The 17,804-nt window shown below is 39.6% G+C and overlaps 1 protein-coding gene across 2 annotated transcripts in view; it reads right to left on the bottom strand.

Moving 5' to 3' along the window:
* Positions 1–17,804, bottom strand: part of col27a1b (collagen, type XXVII, alpha 1b) — a 78,551-nt gene that overhangs the window by 23,475 nt on the left and 37,272 nt on the right. For both annotated transcript variants that reach the window (XM_038702851.1, XM_038702850.1), the window contains exons 15-40: positions 17,534–17,587; positions 17,220–17,264; positions 17,003–17,056; positions 16,626–16,679; positions 15,579–15,632; positions 15,376–15,429; positions 15,248–15,301; positions 15,129–15,173; positions 14,075–14,128; positions 13,803–13,847; positions 13,594–13,647; positions 13,061–13,114; positions 12,780–12,833; positions 12,184–12,237; positions 6,699–6,752; positions 6,201–6,245; positions 5,741–5,785; positions 5,503–5,556; positions 4,777–4,830; positions 4,636–4,689; positions 3,781–3,834; positions 3,497–3,550; positions 1,594–1,701; positions 1,442–1,495; positions 1,095–1,202; positions 964–1,017 (exon numbers count right to left, since the gene is read on the bottom strand). In XM_038702851.1, coding sequence (XP_038558779.1) covers positions 964–1,017; positions 1,095–1,202; positions 1,442–1,495; positions 1,594–1,701; positions 3,497–3,550; positions 3,781–3,834; positions 4,636–4,689; positions 4,777–4,830; positions 5,503–5,556; positions 5,741–5,785; positions 6,201–6,245; positions 6,699–6,752; positions 12,184–12,237; positions 12,780–12,833; positions 13,061–13,114; positions 13,594–13,647; positions 13,803–13,847; positions 14,075–14,128; positions 15,129–15,173; positions 15,248–15,301; positions 15,376–15,429; positions 15,579–15,632; positions 16,626–16,679; positions 17,003–17,056; positions 17,220–17,264; positions 17,534–17,587 — 1,467 coding nt within the window. The remainder of the gene's footprint in view (positions 1–963; positions 1,018–1,094; positions 1,203–1,441; positions 1,496–1,593; positions 1,702–3,496; positions 3,551–3,780; positions 3,835–4,635; positions 4,690–4,776; positions 4,831–5,502; positions 5,557–5,740; positions 5,786–6,200; positions 6,246–6,698; positions 6,753–12,183; positions 12,238–12,779; positions 12,834–13,060; positions 13,115–13,593; positions 13,648–13,802; positions 13,848–14,074; positions 14,129–15,128; positions 15,174–15,247; positions 15,302–15,375; positions 15,430–15,578; positions 15,633–16,625; positions 16,680–17,002; positions 17,057–17,219; positions 17,265–17,533; positions 17,588–17,804) is intronic.

Genomic DNA, 17,804 nt, shown 5'->3' on the forward strand with positions numbered 1-17,804 from the left:
GCGAGTTGGTGAGGGACGTCATCTCACCACTGACTTTACACAGTAATGCGTTTTCAGTTAAACTGAAGGTGGAGATGACGCCACAGGACAAACGCAGCAACGCTGATGATTGTGGCCGTCACAACCATCAATAAGCCAAATAGTCAAGGAAACAATTATAGCACTTAGGCTACAGCTCCACACACTGTCACGCGTTTCATCGACTTACTAACAACACCCCAGTAATCCAACAGAAGCAAACACAGTTTATTCAAATAGCAATGGCAATGCAGGAGTAGTAGGCGCATTTGATGGCGCTCATATAAAGATAAACTTTTTTTTAGCTTTCATTTATTAAAGTGTAGGCCTATATCATAATGTATTATCTTGAAAATTCTTTATTGATAAATGTGTGTTGAATATAAACTCCTCTTAGGAATTTCACCATTCAATGTGAATTTATCTGAGAAAATCCCTAATAAGAAAATCTATTCAGTGATTGGTCCTTGGCCACATCGTCATCCAAAATCCGGTTTGCGGCACAGCAAAGTGTCGTGAATCAGCACTAAGACTGACACTTAGTATTTAGTCCTACACTTCACTCAAATTAGGACTATGATGCGTGATAACTGACTTTTAAGATCAGCTTTGAGCTCTTAAGTCAGTCCTTAGCAGTGTTCTTATGAGTAATTCTGAGAAGCTTGATAAATACGGGCCCTGATATCATATTGGGCATACACTCCTAGGTGGAATAAAAATAAAAAGCTTTGTTGACTTTCCGTACAACATATTAAATAGAAATAGAGAAAGAGGGCTGCCTAAAACAAGTTGGAAAAGCCTATATTTTTATATTATTATTTATTTGTCACCGTTTTTAACATTATAAATTGGCAGCGGATTAAAGACATGCTGGAGGTCCCTCACTTTCATAACATCCTACAATAAAATGTATCATTCCATCACTATTGATGAAAAAGTTCTTACCTCGTAACCTGATATGCCTGGATCTCCTTGTTGGCCCATTCTCCCCGGGGCGCCCTAGGGAAATATATATATATTTAACCCACATCCACCAACTACAAGCAAGTTCATCAAACTATCTGTGGATGTCTTACCACTGGTCCAATGGTTCCTCTTGCTCCTTTCTGTCCAACAAACCCCATATCTCCCTGCTCACCGATTGGCCCGGTCTCACCCAGATGACCTTGGTGACCTTTGCTCCCCTGGAGAGAGGCCATAAATGTGCAGGTATGCGGTGAGTGTACAGTTGTTTGGGTAGTTTGACAATTCAAAGATTTAATACTGAAAGTCTACTTGAAGAGCACTTCCATTGTTATGCTTGCTGACCTTACTGTTTGCCACTACCGCAGAGAACTATTCAACCCCTTGTACAAGAGAGCAAATTGACAGACATCCAAAAATGAAAGGTGTATTTTAGCTCCGAGCTAGTGAACTGACAAACCTTTTCTCCTGGTTTTCCTCTTTCACCAATTTTGCCAGGTTTACCCTCCTGACCCTGGTGAAAGAACATCAAACAGGTTTGTAAGTGGACAAAAAGAGCTGTCTTATCATGGGAATTGATTGAAATTTGGAGTCGGCTGCTGAGAGACTTACCCTTACACCCACCAGTCCAGGAGGCCCAGGGGGTCCTTCCTTTCCTTTCAGACCGATTTCACCCCTGTCTCCTGTAGCACCCTCTGGACCAGCATCCCCCTTTTCACCCTGAGAAGAGTAGTACAAGTCTAATAAAAAAGCAGATCAAACTATTGTTACAGTATACCGGACTATTTTGGAATAATCACAGGCAGCCGTACCCAGGATTTTGAACTGTCACAGTTTAAATACATATAAAATATAAACAGACTGGAAAGATTCATATCCAAGAAAATCTTTTGTGTTTCACAAATCAATAAATACAAAACACTTAAATGAGATACTTCCTTCACTAAATCAAATATATCAATGGCAAGTCTGTCTGTGCTTTCAAGTTTCATATACCACTTATGATATTCCACATTATCAAGTGAATGGCAGAAAGGTACTGCAAAGCCTCGGGGGGCACAACGACAAAAGCCTTTTCACCCATATTAAGAGTCGAACTATCTGAGTGGGAGTATGATTCTGGTAAGATCTTAAATGGTATCCCCTATTGAAGCCAGGGCAGGGAGGATCTGAGCTCTACAGCTGGCTCTACATAAAAGTCTTGACACAGCATTCTGAAGTAGCTGCAGTTTCTACAGTGACAGCTTAGGCATGTAAACAGAGCACGACTCATTTGTTAGTGAAACACAGCAGGTTGTAATTTGGAAATATGTCTAAGATGGAAAAAAAAGAACATCACAGTTACTTGGACAAGTTGTTCAAGGTGCATATGTTAAAAAGGGTAAGAAACAAAACTACGAAACGGTCTGTCCAGGTGGAAATATGTAAATAAATAAACCAGACAGAGAACTGAGCTCTCAATTGTAATTAATCCAACTTCAATTCAACTATAGGAAATGTGTAGGGTTTTTTTTCTCCACAATTTGACAGCTGGCACATTAGAAGGCCATTTCCAATAATCATATGAATCTTCCTCCCTGTTTTTTGGTCTCCCTGCTGAACCTAGCCAACCTCGGCTTACTGATACAATCTAACAGAGGTTTCTAAAGATGCAATTATGGCTCCTCTATGAAGCAATTACAGATATTCAGTACAACAGGCTTTTGCTGTTTGGTAAGACTCAATTTACTACTGCTACTTACTTTGCTACTGCTGGAAAGAGGCAGTCAAAATAATGTTAGAATCCTGTAATTATTTGCTAAATTTCACAAAGTAATATGACAATGAACCATGACAATGCATTGATTTTCATTCCTCTCACAGTTAACAGCATGAGCTGCAAATCCCTCATGAGCTGCCGTTTTCCATCCAGGAGCTGCACTGTGGCCAAGAACCACTCAAATTAGTTTACTCTCCCGACTAACAGAAAACATCCTGTACAGCACAGACCCGAAGAGACTCTCAGGTTGACTCTTTTCTAATCCACAGTGTTCTCTGTGCTCACATTTTACCACCTTCTCTAAGCCAAAAGTTGCCTGTGGGTCTGTCAGCCATACTTGCAGCACTGTGACTCTGCTGAATAGGCAAGCTTTTTGTGTTTTCCATCTTTTTTCCCCCCTGTCACAATACTTGCCAGACTTTCTAGCACTTAAAATAGCCCTGCTATCTGTTTCCACTAAGCATCAACACAATGCAGCTCCAACTGTACAAAGGCCAATATCTCACAAACAATTCTCCACTTGCTCTAATTACAGTAAGCTGCTACAGTAAACAGGAAAGTTCACTGAGTTCACAGAGATAAATCTTGAGGACGAATTACTCCATGTTGAAGTTACTGACAACAATTTGACTACTGGCCAATTTCTTGAATCAACATATTTCCAGTTACTGTGGGCCTAAACAGTAAAAATACTTTAAAGTGATGAATAAATCAAGTTTGAAGTCACAGTATGTCTTCTATTTTTTTTTAACTTGCCATGGCTCCATCAGGTCCACTTGTTCCAGCCTCCCCATCAATGCCTGGCTCACCCTGATAGACAAATCATATCAATATTATGTTTATGTTTTAGTGTAGAACAGTAATCATGATGCAAGAACAGATGTGTAGCAAGCCAAACATTGGCAAAACTGTATTTGAAAATATTTTGACAACACGTTTACCACTTGATGTATTCTGTGTTGCCATTTTATGAGGGTTTGCCAAAAATAAATCCAGTGCACTTATTTAGATTTTACAGAAAGATAACATGGGATACTTACTCTCTGGCCAATCAAACCCTGCTCCCCAATGCTGCCAGGTACACCAATGTCCCCCTGTCAGGAGAAGAAACATGATGGTTAAGTCATTGGTGATGTGTTGTATCTCTTGATGTACAACCTTTGCTTCCACCATGGCTGTTTCACCAATGCTTTCTGCTCAGTAATGGCACTATATTATGCAACCCAAATCCTGAGCTTGCAAATGGACATTCTGAGTATGGAAAAGATTTTCTTTTTTGCAAGCACATAAGCACATAACTTGTTTCATGAACCTTCATTAAATTCCACTTGGAAGTCTCTTGGTAGGTAACTATCTTGGTAGGTAGCTTGCAAACTTTAAAGCCAACCACCTCAGTTAAAAGTAGTTACTTATCACTCTCCCAGAGCTTTCCTACTTCTGTAGTAACAGATAATCCTTCACGCAATCTGACTAATAGCCAATTAAAAATGACTTACTCCAGTTTTCCGATTGGCTGAAATTGTGGCACGCTGTAACCCTCTGTCAGGCTAAGCGAGCATGCATGAAAACCTCAGAGAGCATAGAGCAGAGATGTTGAGAGAGCAAGCGATAGACAGATAGAGTTCAAGAGGCCACAGACATTATTGTGCGCCTATGTGGACAACAATAACACACAAATGAATTTAGTGAGCACAAAATCTACTTTTGTTTTTTTCAAATAAAATTATTCTAAGGACTGAGTCCCAAATATAATTTCATATAATAATTTATAATAATTTCTCCCCCCTGCCCACCAACCATTTACTGCAGCAAAGGCTGTTGTAATGTCATCATCCCACACAAGTACACATCCACCTGTCTAATATATCAGTGATAAATCATATCATCATCTTCACCTTCTCTCCAGGTTCACCAGGCAGTCCTCTCTCTCCAGCCTTCCCCGGCGGCCCCTGTCAAAAACAGTGACAACCCTTAGTATTCAGTGTTAATGTAAAAGTCACTGGGCGTTCTTACACCAGCTGTGTGATCAAACTCACCCTCGGCCCCATCTCCCCCAGCGGACCAATCGTTCCTGGTGGCCCTGCTGGTCCCTGCCAGAAAGCAGAGGCATCAATAAAAAAGTTAAGAGTACTTTCTAATCTTGAAAAAACACCTCTGAAAGAGACAGAAAAAGGAGGGAAAATGTGAAAAGAAATATGAACCGGGCAGGAAGTGTGGCTTTGTGGAGATAAGTTAATCTGCAGGGCTAAAAGCCTTCACAACACTGAGCCAAATCTTCTGCAAGTGATGGAAACAGGCCTGCTGTTACAGAGACACCTTCAGACTACAATAAAGCTGCCTCTTCAGGAAGGAGATGGTGTAAATCAAATTGTCTCAGACTCACTTCTTCTCTGCTTGTGTCTGTGAGACTTGGGCAGAATGAGAGAAAGAGGATTAGGTTGTTCAGGGCTTTTTGACTAAGACACGGGTTTCTAGGAAGTGCTGAATAAAAGGTGTCAAAGTAGAAATTCAGAGTTTATATGCAAGGGCAAGAGGAAGGGCACATAGTGGGTGCTGGAGAGCCACAGGTCTTTGCAGAGAATGAGACACTATTGTTCCTGCCTATATTCTCTTTAAGAGATTCAGCGACTTCCCCATTTTGACTTAATTAAACCAGATGGCGTAAACACAAAGAAAAAAAACATTACCTTATTTAACTTTTTTTGATTCTCAAATATGGATCCAAAACAGTGAACATTTGTGTAAGCAAATAATAAACTCACTGGCTCTCCTGCAATTCCTTTGGCTCCTGGAGGTCCAGAGGGTCCTTGAATACCCTGAAAATAACTCAAATGTTTATAACACACACACACACAACTGGTGGTGTTGAAATGCTACATCCACTACAGTAACAGTGTGACACACGAGCCACTCTTTTTTCCACCACTGTTCCCCAAAGTAAGTCCACCCCAAAAATCAAGACTGACCCAAAAGAGACCTCTGTTAGCCCCAATCACTTACTGGAAATCCCTTAGGCCCAGCTTCACCTGGCTCGCCAAGCTTCCCCTGCAGCAAAATGACATAAATGGAAAAATAAGTTCTACTCTAAGAGGTGAACAGTTCGTTTTTATTTTTAATTTGTTGTTAACACCATGTAAGACTTATGGACTCAAGTATTATATTTAAGTATAGTTTTAAATGATTAAATCCTTAATTTGAGTGTTTCCATTTTGTGCAACTTTAGCCAATGAGATTTGAAGAAGAAGAAGAAGAAGAAGGAGAAGAAGAAGAAGACGACGACATGCACAGTTTACTATACTTTTGATACTTTCAGTAAATTTTGCTCATAATGATACCTGTATCATTTACTTTTATGTCAGTAAGATTTTAAATGCAAGACATTGGTAGACAAGTAAATAATTTAAAACCCTTCTTCCATTACTGTTACAAGGGGAAAGTAAAGAAGCCCAATGTTCCTTACCATCTCCCCAGGGAGGCCCAATTTTCCTGGTGGACCATCAGGGCCCTGCAAAGAAAACATCCAACTCAGTTAACTGAGCTTTCTGAAATCCCCCGGAGTCAAAATGTTCCTGACTTCCAAGCACTACCAGCACCATCAATATTTTAGGACTCTTTGATTTAAGGTTCTGTTGTTAGATTTGTAGTTAACAAAGAGTGTCCTCTAAAGATTCTTTAGATCTTATAAATAGTAAATAATTACAGTCTGCTGAAGAAAGCTGCTTGTAAAAATTCTCATGATTTGTTTCCCCTCCATTACATGGACCATTTTGTTTATCCTTGCTTTCTGTGGGACATATTTGATATATGCAATTAGGAAGTTGAAGGGCAGACAATGCTCTTAGGCAGTTTGGCATGTAAAGCAACATTATTAATAAAGAGCCACGGACATTAACAAAATCTGAGACTAAAAATGTTTCATTAACCATTGTCAACTTTGACATTTTGACCATGTGCTCACCTTTATTCCAGTGGACCCTTTCTCCCCCATTGGGCCATCAGGACCCCTCAGACCCTATGCAAGGAAACAAAAGTTGTCACTGATGAATTGCTTTGGAAAATTTGGCCTTTAAAAGACCTGAGGCATACTGACATATTAAGTCAATGAATTAGGGCACTTAATCTCCCTTTTGGTCATCCCTATTTCATGGAGCCCGGGAGGCAGTTCTCTTGGCTTTATTGTGTACTATTGTTAGAGACATCATCAGAGATTGTGGCATTTTAGCAAATACTTGGCATCTGCTGCGAATTAGCTCCAAAGCATGCCCAATCCACACTGTGTAGACTTTGTCCCCATATTTCCACAATCACACACGGTAGTGCTGCCTGCACACTGAAGTTATTGCAAAGAAGCCTTAGGAAAAGGTCACAAATCCTGTAGCTGATTTATCCTTGCCATTAAAATTGAACCAAACTATTCACCATCAGAAAAATAAAGGACTGACTGTGTGTTTTGTTGTTTGTACATGTAAGCATCTTATAGAAAAGTGATCTAAACAATGCTAGTGCAGAACGCAGCTCCTATGGCTTTAAGGCCTTAACATTTTCATTGCTGTTTGTTAATAACAGACACATCTGTTCAAGACTGTTGTTGGGAGACGGAGGCGTAATGTTGTTCAGTTATGACGGAAACTATTTACAATTTCTAATTGTGGTTGTGTACAGTTGATGCCAGTTATATCAGAATTGTTAAAATGTCTGTTTAAACCGGAAGAAAAATATTCATTAAATGTAATAAGCTCTCCGATCATCCAAAAGACCTTTGTGTTTCCTTTTCACAAGCTGCCTGTTTTTGAAAACCTTTTGTTGTAGGGACATTAAAATTAAATTGAGAATGATAAACCACTGAAAAAGTAATTCCAGTTCATGAAATGGCCAATATTCATGCTACAAGTGGAGTGATCTGTTTTATTTCAAGTTACTGTCACTTAGAAATCTTGAAAAAGCACATAATTATAGCTGAAACTGCATGGAACTGCAACTCTGAAATGATCTCAGTCCATTGGCTCTTTTCATTTTTGACTGTATGATATGTTTTGGTAAAATAGTGTTATAATTAGTTTTATAGTTTTATCTATGGGAAGAATTACAGTTTGGGTTCGGATGCAGCACAGGGCCCTTACCAAGGTCACCAATGACCTGCTAGCAGCTTCTGACTCTGGTTACCTCAACATGCTCATTTTGTTAGATCTCACTGCTGCATTTTGAATCGGTCTGTTAAAATGTTCTGCTCACTACTTGGTGTCACCGGCCATCCGACTATCGTGGTTCAAGTCCTACCTCGCAGCTAGACAGCAGCTTTAGGTTTCCCACATCCCGCCTCTTTTGTGGTGTCCCCCTGGTCTTAGTTCATTACAGTTCACTATTTATATTCCTGCACTTATACATATAATTCATCAACAATAGCCTCAACTTTCACTCCATGGCCTAGACCCTCCCTACTTATCTGATCTTCTCTGTATCTACACACCTACTCGCTCACTACGTTCCTCTGACGCCCATCTACTCTCCACTCCCCCCTCCAGGCTCCAAACTATGGGTGACAGGGCCTTTAGTTTAATCTCCGGCTAGCCAGAGATAGGGTAGGGATAGGGTTTGCAGCAGTGCACATCTGTTTGTTCTTTTAAATTAAATCTGAAAACTTACATATTTAGAGTAACCTTTCCTGTTTCGTAATATCAATATCAATGTGTTCACATTAAGTATGCTCAGTGTATTTCAGGCTTGTTTTTCTGTCCTTTTTTATCTTCATTTTTTTATTCTAGATTACCTGGTTTAGTATATGCCCTTGGGTGACTTGAAAGGCACTAGTAAAAAAAATCATTATTGTGCAGACATATACCATCCATCCCTCCCTCCATTACCAAACCAGAGTTGGTATTTGTTGGAACAGTGGAAAGTCTTAGCAGGCAGAGTTTTATTTTGTTTCTGTTGCCTTTGAATGAAATGTGTTTTATAATGAGTTAACAAGGCAATTAGTTCAATGAAAGAGAGAAACTTGAACTAAGAAGTTGTATGTTGTATTTTTCAGTGTTATAAGGAAAATATGTGAAAGAATGTTTATTTTCTTGACATTTTGTGAGTTTTTTTATTTATTTATTAGACTAAAACAAGTTAAGAGACGTAGCAAACTCATCACTCACACATCTACCTTGCCTGAGCTATACTATTGGACTATCATCTCTTGAGGTACAAAGTGGTGTTAGATATAGGACGAGCTGGGGCTAGCTGGTTAGCACGCTACAGTATCAGTAAGTAGATACAGTATCTCTGCAACACATTACATTGATGACTTTGACATGACGTCAGAACTGTTCATATGAACTGTTCACTGTTCATATTCTGTTGATCATGTTAGTTCATTTAAAGGTCGTCATATGAATGTTAAAATGTAAAAAATTTGGTCATATCTCACATATTGCACCTTTAAATTCAGTTAGTTTGGACCAGGCATATAGGAGAATGCACTGGCTCCCTGTAAAATCCAGAAATCCATCTCACCTACAAAGCCCTGGTGTCTGACCACCTATGATGGTGGCCAGATACCATCATCTTATCTTCATCAGATCTCCAGCTCATAGAGCACAACAGTAGGCAAAAACTTTCCTCTTTAATAAAGTTTATAGCTAGGGCTGGCTCAGATGAACGCTGAACCATCCCCTAGTTATTCTGCTATAGTCCCAGGCTGCTGGGAGACTTCCCATGATGAGTTATCTCCTCCTCGCATTTTTTCCCATCAATGCATGTTACTAACTCTTACTTACAAACCCTGTTTTTATGCCTTTAAGGAATGCACACAGACCACCTTTTTAATGTGTGTCCAGCAGAATAAAGCTATCATCTTCTTTTTTGGATGTAATATCATAATTTTTCATAATACAAAACATTTAGCACAGGAAAAGGTTGTTACTGTCTTTCTCCATTCTTGTTGGCTGGGAATTACTTCAGACAGTGGTAATAAGCAGACTGGTATTTGATCACACTGATCTTAATTTCCAAAGCCGTGATGTAATTTTCAGCTATTGTAGTTATTAAATATTACATTTGTTACTGCTTGTGATATCAGGGGAGCCGTGTAAAACCAATCCACAGAATGAAATGCCTCAATTATACCACTTACTCATGTTAGATCAATTATTCATTCTGTCCAATGATTCTGCTGTGCCACCATGGGCTATTTTCCCAAAGTAGAAAAGTCAATTATGGAAAAGCCAGCGAATACTGGAATTATCCTGAGTTCATGGCAGATACAGCAATGCACACACATTTCCATTTACAGAAACTCCCAGTTGTTTTTCCAGTATGTAGATGGTGAGACTTTATTAGAATAATTAATATTAGAATCCACATGCTTTACCAATATATATTCAAATTCAATTTGTTGAAACAATATTTTGTTTCGTAAATGTTGTTTTTTATTTGGAGGTTGTCAAGCAATCCTAGGCCTGGTGTTTTGATAAGTGAAGTTTGTGCTGTTCAGTGAAAGTGAAGGTGACCATCACTGCTCAATTACCGTAACTTACTTACATGATTTCCTGTACAGCAAAAGAAAAAGTTTTCTTTGGTAAGACCAGGGCTGCACGATTAATCGTTTTCAAATCTAAATTGCAATTTGAAAGAACGTGATTAGCTAATCGTGAAAGATGGTGATTGTAATGTAGGTTAATTATACAGAGCATCTGACCCGTCATGCAGTTACACACCGATTCCGTTGTCATCTTTATGTCACAGACTTGCTAACCAATCACAAGCGCCATTTACGGTCCTACACACCAATCAGAGCGGGTACAGGGCGTGTACATTTAACAACAACAAACAAAACTAGAAGAAAACGTGTTAATGGCGCAAGCCAAACAGACACAGACAGCAGCTGTGCTGCGGTTTTGTCCGGCGTCAACTCACACTGTAGTGTTTCAGCAGCGGAGCGTTTAGCCTACACGTTGTTAACGTGTTGTTAATTTGTCATTTTGTGTTTCGTTCCACTCTCTGCAGGCTAACATTACATTTCCACATGGAGCATATCAGAATAAAAGCGTTTTTTTTGCTGACTTGTTCAGATTTTACTTATTTGTTCAGTTGTCCTTGATTTTTGTGCTTCTATCATGTTTAAGTAGCTACATAGTTAAATTGTTTGGTGTTTTTTTGTCTGTTTTTATTGTGTTTATTGTGGATATACGATGGGGAATCTGCAACGGGTGTTTTTTTTTGAAAATTGACCAGATTCTCTATGCTGTTCTGTGTCTGACTTCCTGTCTGGTTCATCTGCTCTGTGCTGCTTGAAAATAGACTGGCAGCTAATATTGAACTTCTACGCTATTGCTATGCAAGCCATTTTAAAGGCTCTGTGAGGCTGTAGCTAAATTCTCAAGCTAACATGGCAATATGCTCACAATGAAAATGCCATTGTGCTGATGTTTAGCAATTATAATTTTTACCATGTTTACCACCTTAGTTTTGTGTGTGAGCATGCTAGTATTTGCTAATTAGCACTAACCATAAAGTACAGCTGATGGGAATGTCCTCAGTATTGCAGGTATTTGGCCAAGTGTTTGGATAACTATTTATTTGCTGGCGACCATGCATGTCTGCACAAAACATTATGGCAATCCATCTGATTGAGGTTTTCAGTCTGTACCAAAATGGTACACATAGACATTGCTGTCCCTAGTGCCATGATGCTAATTCCATGAATTTGGCATATAATTGTTGTGTCATATTCAGTCCCTCCAGGATTTCGCAATGTTCGCAACAACTATTAACACAAATTTAATAAATCCCTGTGAATTCAGAGTGACTTGCAATTTTGACCAATCACTGCAACTTTTTCTCAAATTTGACCTATCTGGCCAGTTCCCACCAAACGTTGTCAGCCAGCTAAATTCCTTATTTACAAGTCGCAGCAGACGTGTAAATACTAGCGTCTCACATTTGCCAAAAAAATACCAGCAAAAGACCGTGAAGCAGGGGGTAAACTGTTTAGCAAAATGAGCAGTATTGTGGTCGAACATAAGGAAAACGCCTATGGACAAACACTTTGCCACCGCAAAACGTGTGGAGAGTTGCAGAAATGCATGGAGGTCAGACAAGACAAATCACTGTGACACAGGCTGTTGCATCCTGCTCACTTGCAAGCGCTGAAAGAATCAAGGTAAGCTGGTTTGAATAAGCATGGTTAGGGCCACATTCTGGAGGGACTGTTATCATTAAAAATATCACATTGCTTTGCAGTTTTCAATTATTCCCACAATTTCATTGCAAAAGAACACCATAAAACATTGCAACTTTCATCACATTTTTTTTTTAAACTGCTGCAAAACTAGGCATTTTAGGCCGCAACAATCACAAAAATGCCCGTGAAATCCTGGAGGGACTGCATATTATTTGGTAACAGAAAATAGTTAAGTCGCACATAATCTGTGTTAAAAACACAGATTTCAGTGACTTACCCTCCTGCCTTTAGGCCCTCTGATGCCGATGGATCCCCGTGAACCAGGAGACCCCTGAATGTGTGTGAAAAAATATTCTTTGAGTTTGACTGTAACAAACTATAGAAACAAAGGTACAAGGGAAAGTCTCACTCTTGAATGGAGGTTCACAGAAAGCACAGTTAGAACAGCCGCAGACTACAATATCCTTTTTTCAAACTAATCTATTGTAACAGTACTCAGCAGTTCAGTTTTTTAATACAATGTGCAATTATGGATATACGAATCAATTATGGATTTTTGTTAAAGAGTAAGGTAACACTAGCTAAAAATCTTGTTTTTGCTGAATTCCAGTGGTTTAACTTCTCACTTTACTGCAGTGACGTAGTTATGTAGCCTACTTGACATCACTATTGGGTGCAACACAGCAAATTTCTGACCACACCCAACCACACCTGCAGGGTGTGCTCAGAAGTGCAACAAACTTGAGACTTCTAACCAGAGAGGGCAGTGAAACACTGCCTTTCAGGGTCCAGTCATGTAGACGACACAACAGGCTAGTCTCTGGTTTACATTCAGTGCACATAAAGCTATTATAATGATAAGAGTCAACTCACTGGGATCCCTTGCAGTCCAGGTGGCCCTGTCTCTCCAGGTATTCCAGTGTGACCCTGATGGATATAACATTACTCAAATGATATCTATATGATTGGTCAAAGAAATCATAAATTAGCTCTCAGATTTCTGACAAAACAGGTAGCCATAAATTATCTGCCTATTAGATGATTATTGTTTAATTTCTTGAATCAGTCTCTCCAACATGTCACACCCCCATCATTACATATGTAGAATTGAATGCCCCCTGGTACGAGACATGGGGTCCAGACTTACTCCTTACCATCGGCCCCGTTTCACCTGGCGGCCCAGGGACGCCTGTTTTTCCTCGATCCCCCTGAGGAACCACAAGCCACGATTAGAGAAACATCACAAGCAGAGGTGCCTGTAATGATTTTTCTGATCTGTCTAACCCTTTTGTAGATTAATCGATTAAGCATTCATTCTTCAAAATATAAAAAAAGAACTTTATAATAATATCATAAATGCCAATCGCAATTTCACAGAGCCCAAAGGAAATCTTCTAATTGCTGGTTTTGTCTAACCAACAGTCTAAAACTCAAAGACTTTTTATTTACCATGACATTATACCAAGAATAGCAGCAAATCTGCCCATTTGAGAAGCTGGTACCAGTAACTGTTTGACATTTTTGCTTCATAAATGATTTAAACATTTAATCGATTATCAGATTTTTCATACTTGATATAATGTTTCAGCTATAAACACATGCTTCATCACCAAAAAGCAGTTTAACAGATTCAAAATGGACGTTGTTGTCATACTAACAAAGAGTGACAAATTGAGACCGCGCTAACCTTTTCTCCAGCGATTCCGGTCTCTCCAACAGGCCCGATAAACCCAGGCAGTCCCTGAAGGAGAGAAGACATACTGTCTTAACTATCTCTTAGTTCTATAGAAGCTCGATTTCTCAGAAGAGGCTGCACAGCTTTGGGACGCCAACAAAGCAGACACACACAGTGAGCATCAGATAGAAATCAGCAGAAAGAGGGAGAAAAGCCTTTACCCTCTCGCCAAGCTTTCCGACCTCGCCAGTTAACCCAGTCTCGCCCTACAGCAAAGTGGACAATTAGCATATCACAAACGTATTCATGCCTTTCGTTTTTAGTTCAAATCAGTTGAAATGTGCTTAGAGGTCCGTTCCCCTGTGGTAACAGAGAATTAACATCTAATTTACACATATTCAGATGATACATTATCATAAAAGAAAGCCGTGGAGAGAATGTTCAGTTAAAGGTGACAGTGTTTCGGCGAGGATGTCTGACTATTAGGTCTGACCTTGAGTCCATCTGGGCCCGTCAGTCCAGGGAACCCCTGCCTCCCAGGCCTGCCCTGAACAGAAAGCAAAAATGACACAGAGAACAGTACCGCAGTTCAGCACAACGATAAACTCTATATCTCCTGTATAAGGTGCAGTCTGAGCCGGTTGTCCCTCGAGAGGCCGTGGCACAAAACAAAACAACAATTGATGCCAAAACAAAAACATCCCTTTAAGAAAGTTAATGATCCGTAAAACAAAGCACTGTTTGCAGCTTCAAAGGCTTCTTATTACTCACACAAGTCACTGGGTCATTTGTGTTTGTTTTCAGTAATCACTTGTGGGTTACACTTTTGGGAGATGGCAGACTGGAATCAACCGCCTCAAAAATAGAGAGTGTCATTGGCAAAGTCTTCTCTATTGTTGAGCCTGGGATCACTCCAAACAAACACTTTTTTTGGCCGGAGATGGTCATTGTGGACTTTATTTATACTGCAGAACAGTTCAAAGCCATCCTATTTGTCTCTTATAAATCTATGTATGGAGGAGATATTTGAAAAACAACCACCACAGAGAGAATTATGAGTTATTTTATAGTGTCCCCTGATTCTGTACACATATACACATTTGATCTGCCAAATAGATACCAATATTATTGCCGTGATATAGGTTAAGATCCTACTTTTCCTTTCTTTCTTTTCCTGTGCATTTATATTTAAATGACTCAATCATCCGATACAGCTATAGATTTTGGTTTGGCATTTAAAGGCGACTGCTTTTGTTTGCGATTGTCTTTATGATAGAAAAGAGCATAGCAATTTGCTGACCAATCTGGTAATACGAGTATGCAGTGACAATAGGAAGTCTTTCAAAACAGCTTCAGGACAATAGACAGATCAGTCAGCCAAAGGACTTACTGGTCATAGTTATTCCTCCAAAGCTAAATTTAGGAAGACACATGGTGCACTTGTGCATAGTGAGTATTGCGGTGTTGTGTGTGTGGATCCTAAAAGATGACTGTGTTGTGTTGTCTTTTCTAACTGGTCTTGAGTTGCTTATCCAATCAGCACTCACCTCGAGTCCAGCGGGTCCAGATGGCCCAACTGGTCCCTCATCACCCTGACAAAAAAAAAATGTGTCACAAAAGGTCAGGGGGAAACAAATTGCTTTTATTGTTTATTCATTTACCCCACCTGAAGTCCAGGTGTCCCTCTGAGACCTGGCAATCCTCTTGTCCCTTGCTTTCCCTGCGGATGCAACACAGAGTTCATTTTTACTCACTAAGCATTAATATCTAAAGAGTTAATGCCACTTTACTAACCTTGGGTCCTTCAGGGCCATTTTGTCCTGGTGGGCCAATGTCACCTGGAAAACCCTGTGAAAATGAATGAACCATAGCTTCATCGCCACACAGTGGCATATTTTATGCACACCGCACCGTATTAACATATACAATGATAGAATAACATAATGCCGCTAAGCAAAATATAAAACTTAATATAATATAAATGTAATCTGTCCTACCTCTGGTCCAGGAGGGCCACGTATACCATCAGGGCCCTTTTCACCAGGTTTGCCCTAAGAAATGTCACAAACACATAAGGGTTACCAAAACGCAAGTTATAAGTAAATGTCACTTTCTTAAAGACACTGTATACACAATACAAAATAAACTACTGTGGTTGAGGTAAGATTCTCATAAGAGGACAGAGCAGGGCCTTTCAGAACGTCTGCTACAGCAAATATGAGAGGGTTTTTTTCATGCTACAATCTCAAATCAGATCAGAGAGCACTGAAAATAGGACACTTAAGACTGCACAAGTGCCAACTTTGGAGGATTAGTCTTAAAGCTAAGGCCGCACATGCACTGGGAATTCGCCGGTGCCCTGCTCTTTGAGCGGCTGTTTATGCCACAACTTGATTAGCAAACATTTCTTAGACCAAAGTTCTCCTACATGCATGAGTGCCTGAAGATATCCACCCATTTTTCTTCAAGAGCACCAACATTTTCTCCTGAGTGCATCCTAAGATTTGCTGTACACTTTGAGCACGCCACTACGCTTTCTGAATTAAATTCTAATCTGAAGCAGTTGAGGGGGGAAAAAAGCAGCAGCCTTTACAACAATTTGTTTTGCTACTCTGTGCTCCATTAGATAGACAGTGCTTTATTTATAATTTATGGATCACTCAGGAAAATCAGCACAGTGCTTCACATACTGAGAACAAGCAACCAAAGCAGTTGAACACAAATCGCCTATTAAAAGAAATAATACAAAAAACGATGCTACCGTTAATCACAGAACTGTGCAATCTTACCAAAGAAATCTCAACTCTGCACTGGTGCTGTGAACTGCATCACTGAGCTCCTGTTACGTATTAAGTTAGGTACCTACATACATAGTCAGTTATGTTGTAGTAATGGGTAGGATGTATCTGTATGTCTGTATGGTATTCCCATGCTAGAAATTCATACATACATGTGTCATCAACAATGGATATTTTGCCTATCAACTCACTTTTGACTAGTTTTTCTGTGCTTGTATTAAGTGTGTGAATGGGGAATAGAAATACCTGTGGTCCAGGATTTCCACGAGGACCTGGCAACCCAGATGAGCCACAGATACCCTGCAACATAAAAGCCAGCACAGTGTAAACAAGTCAACAAATACAAACAAGTAGACCAAACATACAAAAGAACAATTTCCCCATACATGAACATGCAAAGGTTAGATTTAGATTTAGGTTAGGCAACTGTTTCTATGATAGGAATAAAAGAAATGGTAAATGGACTGCACATCTATAGCACTTTTAGAGAGCAGAGCTGGGCACAATCTGGAGTTCAGTGTCACTTTGACAGTGACACTTTGACATGCAGATATGAGAAGCCAGCCATCGAACAACTAAACTTGTTTATGGATGAACTGCTGGATACACAAACATACACCTACCTTGTCCCCTTGGAATCCAGACTCCCCTGGCTCTCCTGGTAAGCCAACATCCCCCTGAGAAAACCCGTAGAAACATAAAAAAATAATCTGCGCACCACAGCCATGTATTATAGCTTTGTATTCTCTTTTAGGTCTATAGAGATACAATTTTGACAGTTGTCACCTCAAGCATTCTTGTATACAGAAGGTTAGTCTGAGAAAGACATATGCAGATCACCTTATCACCTTTCAGTCCCGGTTCCCCTGGGTTTCCAGGTACTCCCTTGGAAGTAAAATAAATATCAATTAAAAAACATGATTAATGAGCAGCTGTGATGTTTCCTTATTGACTAGAGTTTACATACTAAAACTGTGGAATAACTGAATCCCAACACCAACCATGTGTCTGGTCAAAGCGAGCTGAACCATAAGGCATTCTGGTTAAGACCAATCATCTCTAAATTGCCATAACGCACCCTATTGATATTTATTCCATTTTAAAACCATAAGGCCACATAACTAGAAAACCTTTACCAAGGTAAAAATATTTACCTTGAGTCCTGGTGGTCCTGGTAAACCCATAATGCCAACAGGGCCCATGTCTCCCTGCAAACAACAACAACAACAACACACAAAACAAATACTAAGAACGCTCAAGTCAAATTTCAACATTTACCCCAGTTTGTCTGTGGCTATATTTTTATGCTGTTACTATTACCCATAACTGGGGCAGGGTATTATCTGAGCACGAGTCTAAGTACCCAAGTCAAAGTTATTTTTTGTCGTTTAACAAAAAAAGCCTAACTTCTCTAATGTTAAATGT

Source organism: Micropterus salmoides, unplaced genomic scaffold (assembly GCF_014851395.1).
Source record: "Micropterus salmoides isolate LMB-PRFRI ecotype aquatic unplaced genomic scaffold, ASM1485139v1 Ms_hic_scaffold_7, whole genome shotgun sequence".
Classification (NCBI taxonomy): Eukaryota; Metazoa; Chordata; class Actinopteri; order Centrarchiformes; family Centrarchidae; genus Micropterus; species Micropterus salmoides.